General features: G+C 59.2%; 1 protein-coding gene across 1 annotated transcript in view; it reads left to right on the top strand.

The window, feature by feature from the left end:
- LOC103581557 (solute carrier family 12 member 7-like) overlaps window positions 1-6,000 on the top strand; it is a gene marked incomplete at both ends in the record, with an annotated part of 35,710 nt that overhangs the window by 5,101 nt on the left and 24,609 nt on the right. Inside the window, one exon of the mRNA XM_008563365.1 lies at window positions 40-261. Within this exon, the coding sequence (XP_008561587.1) occupies window positions 40-261 (222 nt within the window). The remainder of the gene's footprint in view (window positions 1-39; window positions 262-6,000) is intronic.

Below are 6,000 nucleotides of genomic sequence, written 5' to 3'. Positions count from 1 at the left end.
GCTCTTTGGAGTCAGGTGGGCTCCAGTACTTGACCCCAGCTGTCCCCCTACCGAGAGCTGTGCGGCCTGCTCAGTGCCCTTCCCACAGTCTGGATTGGCGTTAGGAAAGAGGTGTGCAAGAGGGCGAGCTGCTTTGTCCAGGGCATGGAGCTGGTCAGGGCCAAGACCACAGGGCAGTGTGGGGTGGTGGCTGGCTTAGGGGTGCTCGACTACTTGGTAAATACCACAGATCTCACCAAGGCTGGCAGGAATGGACCAGAGGTGAGCCCTGCGGTGAGCTAGGGGCTGTCTTTCTTTTCTCCTAGCAGTGAGGTGGGCGTGGGGCAGTGCCACCTCTGTTGGGACCTCTGCCTGTTGGATGCATGGCCACAGTCTTGAGCAGCTTCTGGACCTGACCTGAGGGCTCCCGAGCAGCCAGGCTCTTGCATCTGGGGATGGGTGACCTTGGGCCAGGACACCTTCCAGGGCCGCTATCCTCAGGCCCTGCAGAGCGTGGCTTGCGCTGAGTGTGGCACAGCCGAATGCAGCAGCAGGATGGTGGTCAGGCCCAGGCGATACCCCCAGAGATGACGGGCGAGTAAGCTGATGTTAATTGTGTCTATGCTGCCTTCTGCCCAGGCTGCCCAGGGGTCTCCTGGAATCATCCCTGTTGGAATGTAAATTTTGTAAGCGCCTTGAGGGCAAAACGTGTGATGTTCTATGTTAAGTATTGACCGCAAGTCATGACCTTGGAGTCACTTTGTAGTGACGCGAGGCCAGGGTGACAGTGTGGGGCCAGTGGGGCCTGGGAGTGGGCAGCACTTGGGAAAGGCCAAGCTGGTCTCCTGGCAGTGGGCTGGGGCTGGGCGGAGCCAGCTCCGTGAGCAGGCGGCCTGGCCCTGGGAGGCCTGGTGTGCTTCTCGGGGGTGCTGAAGTGGTGCCGCGGGCAGAGTGCAAAGGGTTAATGCCCTTCCTTTATGAGAAAGAGGAAAACTCGCACTTCAGAGTGGAGATCTGGTCTGTGTGGATAAGCTCCATCCTCAGCACAACGGAGCCAGACCATGAGGTGGCCCGGCTGTCAGGCCTGCCCACGTCCCAGCTCCCCTGTCCGTGGCCGTGGTGCTTCGGGGGTCCTTGACTCTTACGCCAGGAGTGCCAGTGTGCAGGCCCCAACCAGGGGGCCCCATGTCTGGGGGTGCTTGTGCTGCTGCTGCCAGAGCATTTGGGGTCTGGGGGCATGTGTGAGGGGCCCGGGGCCTGGCTGGCCGAGGGTTTCTGTTTCCTCTTCTCTCCTTGGACGGTTTCTTTTTGAGAAAACAGTTGGGGAGGAGAGAGCCTTTTCTGAACCACGTGGGCCTGGGGTGGTGTGTTATGATCGTTGAACTCCTGCGGTCTAAGGGGTTTTCAGGCAGCACCCCATGCCTGCCTGGTGGTGGGACTCAGCACTGTGGGCAGCCGTCTGTGGGAGTCAGGGCAGCGAGTCCCACCGCAGCCTTTGTTTACTGTGCAGTCAGAAGCTTTTGGTTCTGTGCTGCTGCAGCCTGAGGCTGAGGACACCCATGTCCCGGGCATGTGACTGCCTGAGCCTCCACGCAGGGTCATGCGAGGTTGTGGGGAGGACGTGGAAACGTGCTCCAGCGTTGTCTTGCTGTGCCTCAGTTTCTCCCACCAGGAGCCGTCCGTCACAAAGGGGGCCATGACCTCTCGTCTCTTTGGCTCTGTCTGTGGGGCTTTGGCGCCAGCAGGTCGGGCCTGGGCCCTCAGGGAGGCTCAGAGCAGCCTTGGCAGTCGCTGGGGAGGGACTGAGTGGAGTGGAGATCAGAGGCGGGAACCACGCCAGGCTGCTCTAGGGTTTCCCTCCACCTCACCGGGGTCCTGACCACAGCCAGATGGGGCTGTAACACGAGCCGCCCCGGGAGGGCCCCTCAGATGCTGGGGTGTGGGAGCTGGTGCAGGCAGGCGGCCCAGCTCCCCACCCACATGCCCACCGCCCCTGCGTGGCTTGATGGCCACTCTGGCCTTTGAGGGGGGAGAGTTGGACCAGGACCAGCACCAGCCATGTGACAAAGCGGGTGTCGGAAAGTGACTTCCCTGAGGCCGCCTTTCCCATGAGGGGGCATGTCCTTTGGACGGAAAGTCCCAGAACCACACTCTGCTTGTGAAGCTCTCAGAGCAATATCCCGTAGATAGCGGTGTCCCGTAGATGCCATGTGTCCTGGGGCCCCACCCCACTGGGTTGCACAGTCTGGGGGCCACGTGTGTGAGCATGTGTGTGTGTGTTGCTGTGCATACGTGCAAGCATGTGTGCATGCGTGTGTTGCTGTGTATGTGGGTGTTGCCGTGCATGCGTGCAAGCATGTGTGCATGCGTGTGTTGCTGTGTATGTGTGTGTATATGAGAGTGTACATGCATGGGCATGCACACGTGCTTGTGGTTGCTGAGTGTGGTGTAGTGAGGTGAATGTGTGCGTGTGTGAGTGAGGTGAGCGTGTGTGCTTGTGCATGTCTGTGTGGATGTGCATGACACACGTGAGCGTGTGGGTGTGCGTGTGTGTTGGCATGTCTGTCGCCGGGACTCCCCGGCACACTTGCTTGCTCACAGCGTCCATGTTTGTGGCGCTGCCTCCTGAAGAGTCGGCGAGTACCTCCTGAACAGTCGGCGAGTACCTCCTGGTACTTTCCAGGTTTTCTGGACTGGGGCGAGTCAGGTTTTTAGAACTGCCGACAGTGGGGTCTTCGCCCAGACCGTGGGGGCCGAGGACTCTGCGCTGGGGTCATGACAGGTTTGGCAGCCTCAGAGGCGAGTCTCTGGATGTCTCCCATGTGTGGACAGTGGCTGCGTGCCTTCAGCATCTGGAAGCCTTGCCCGATTCCCCCCCCAGTCCCAGGTGCTGTCAGTGTGTCCCAAGAGAATCCTCACTCCTGTCCACTGTGGGGCCACGTGGGCGCTGCGGGCTGGGGTGGGCGGAGGGGGGCGCCTGTGCTGGTGGGCCTGCCCAGCGCTGCTCTGTGGGCCTTGCTCCTGTGCTCGCGTGCCTGTGGTTTCGGGCCACAGCTGGAGCTTGTCCTGATGGAGGGGCCTTGTGGAGGGGGACTGTGTGGGGCCCACCTGCCGCTCCAGGCGTCCGAGGTGTACATAGCGTTAGGGTGACTGTGCCCCGGTCTCTGCCTCGGTACCCAGTCCACAGGACTGGGACAGATGCCCCAGCATCCATGGGACACCAGCCTAAAGGGGAGGGTATTGTTTTTGGTGGGGGGAGGGACAAAGGTCGTAAGTACAAAGGAAACAAGATCTGATTTGCCAACTCTGGAGGTTCGTGCGAGCTCGTTGACTCAGCAGTGAGGGTCGCTGGGCCCCGTCTCCCTCTCCGTGAGCCAGGGTGAGAGGGAGGGTTCAGTGGGAGCTGGGGTAAGGTGCTGGGAAGGGGTTGGACCCTCGGCTGCTTCCCTGCAGAGCAGGTGCGCTCTAGAACAATCCTCCACTCTCCTGGAAGCCCGAGATGGGAAAGGCCTGGGTTGATCCTACCCAAGTGCACTTGTTCCAGCAAGGAGCACTCCGGCAAAAATGCCACCAGAGCAGGGTGGCTGTTTGGGGCTGGCGGGTTGTGGGTGCTCTCGTGTCTCAGTATTTGCTCTGTTTTCTCCTCAGAATGCATTGCTGTTAAAAAAAAAAAAAAAAAAGCGGGGGAGCGCTCAGCCTGGAGCCTTTCTGGGTATCGTGGCCTGAATGCAGAATTCTCCCATCAGCTGCGCCCCATGGGGGGTTCCACTGGCCTCGGTTAGCCAGGCTGCTGGATTTTAGGGTGCAAACAGCTACAAAAGGTGGGGGGCAAAGGGCAAGGTCTAGGGAAAGTGATTAAAAAAAAAAAAAAAAAAAAAGCGTGGGAGCGCTCAGCCTGGAGCCTTTCTGGGTATCGTGGCCTGAATGCAGAATTCTCCCATCAGCTGCGCCCCATGGGGGGTTCCACTGGCCTCGGTTAGCCAGGCTGCTGGATTTTAGGGTGCAAACAGCTACAAAAGGTGGGGGGCAAAGGGCAAGGTCTAGGGGTCGTTAGTTGACCTTCAGGGTCCTGGAACCTAAAAACACTTTATCCCAGTGCTTAACCACCTCAGAAAGAGCCTGGCCACTGGGAGGTGGTTTCATGAGGGTGTTCCTGGCTCCGGCCTCTGGGCTGTCCACTGGAGGCCGAGCACATGAAGTCACCAGGTGGAGCTCCACTCTGTTGTGCTGCCCGTGGTTCTAGGGGGATTGTCACCTGGGTCCCATGCCAGGCCTCGAGTGCACAACTGGGTCTCCGTGTGACCCAGGTCTGGTCCCCAGTGTTGGTGAGCTTGACAGACTGCGTGCCATGATGGCAGGAGGAGTGGAGGCTGCCGGACTCTGGTGACCAGGGTCATTATCACAGCCCTAGGTACGTTTCTGGCTCTTGAGTCTTAGGGGTTCCTTTCTGCTCCTACCTTTGGAGCCATTTGGGGAGAATGGTCATAAATCCCAAATACAAGTTCCAAGCAGGAAGGCATGGGGCAGGAATGTGCTGGCCACGCTTAGAGGAGGAGAGGGTGCCTGGACGTGGGGAGGGTGACGGCAGCCTTGCTGTCGAAAAAGGAGCTGGGGTCTACCCTGGAGGGAGCACTTTCCGGCCCCACAGCTGGGAATAGGGGATCTGACCAGACGTCCCATAGCAGACCACTGCTGGACGGGGTCTGGGCTCTGCCCTGCTTAGCTTTGCCTGTGGCCCTGGGCAACCCCAGCTGAATTCCACCTGCCCTGCCATTTGCTCCCTGCTGCCAGGACACCTTCCACATTTGGTCACCTCCTGGGGACAGCTTGTCATGCCTGGATTTGGAAGTGGCCCCTGGAAGAGGCTGCTCCCTACCAGGACTGCACCGTCCCTGTCAGGGTGTAACTATTTGCTGAGGACAGAGTACGTTTGCATTTCACAAAGGCATGAGATGGAGGAAAAACCAGTGTAGATGAAGAACAGGAGACTTGAGGTAGCCTATGGTGGGGGTTGGCAGGGAAGGAGCAAGGTGGATTTTCTGCTTGATGGGAGCGTTTGAGCCTTGATGGGGCCAGGTGATCAGGGGAATGTGGGGGTCAGGACTTAGCAGATGTACATTTTCTCGCACAGGGGAAGCCACGTCCAGTTTAGTCCAGTGGGCTGTGGTGGAGGACGCGGCCCCCCAGCACCTCCAGTGTCCGGAGAGGCTGCCGTGTGCTTTGAGATGCATCAGACCTCAGCTGGACAGCCTAGTGCTCCTTGGGGGTGCATGGACGTCTGTCCACCTTGCTTTAATTGGGTTGTTTTCATAAAAAAACGAAAGGTGGAAACACGGGAGGCCTCCTGGCTGGCTCTCCCCACTGCCTTCCTGGGCAGAGGAGGCCGGCATTGTTCGGGCCCTCGCACTCCGTGTTGCCCTGCGTTGCAGGAGGACTCCGTGGTCTTGGTGGGCCTGCAGTATGCCTAGAGGGCCCGTCTTGCGCAGGCCCCTGTCGAGGGCCACGGTCTCTGAGGACAGCTGGGCCTGGTGGTCACTCACGGAGCAGCTGGAGAAGCCTCTGGGTAGATCCGCTGCTGGGACTCTGAAGGGAGGGCTGCTGCCCCCACGTTGGCACCTCCCCGAACACACTCCCAGACATTGTTAGGATTTCTCTGATTTCTCCTAATGCTTTCTCTGTCCCGGCACCCCATACAGGATGCCACATGACATTCAGTTGTCCCCTCTCTGAGGTTCCTCTTGGCTGTGACCGTTTCTCAGGCTTTCCTAAATTTTGATGGTCTTGGACAGTTTTGGGCGAGAACTGGTCAGGTGTTTTGGAGAATGACCCTGAGTTAGGATTTGTCTGATGTTTGCTCTCATGGTCAGTCTGGGGCTGTGTGTTTTGGGAGGAAGGTCTCTGAGGTCACGTTCCTTTCTCGCCATGCCACATCTGGCCCACGTGTCACCAGGGCTCTGCTGGCGGGCACTGGCAGGCACTGGCGGGCGTCTCTGGGGTGGCGTCGCTCTTGGTCTTTTTCAT

The sequence above is a fragment of the Galeopterus variegatus genome, unplaced genomic scaffold (assembly GCF_000696425.1).
Source record: "Galeopterus variegatus unplaced genomic scaffold, G_variegatus-3.0.2 Scaffold13335, whole genome shotgun sequence".
Classification (NCBI taxonomy): Eukaryota; Metazoa; Chordata; class Mammalia; order Dermoptera; family Cynocephalidae; genus Galeopterus; species Galeopterus variegatus.
Note: the sequence above shows the minus strand (reverse complement) of the source record. Positions and strands in the feature narration are given on the sequence as shown.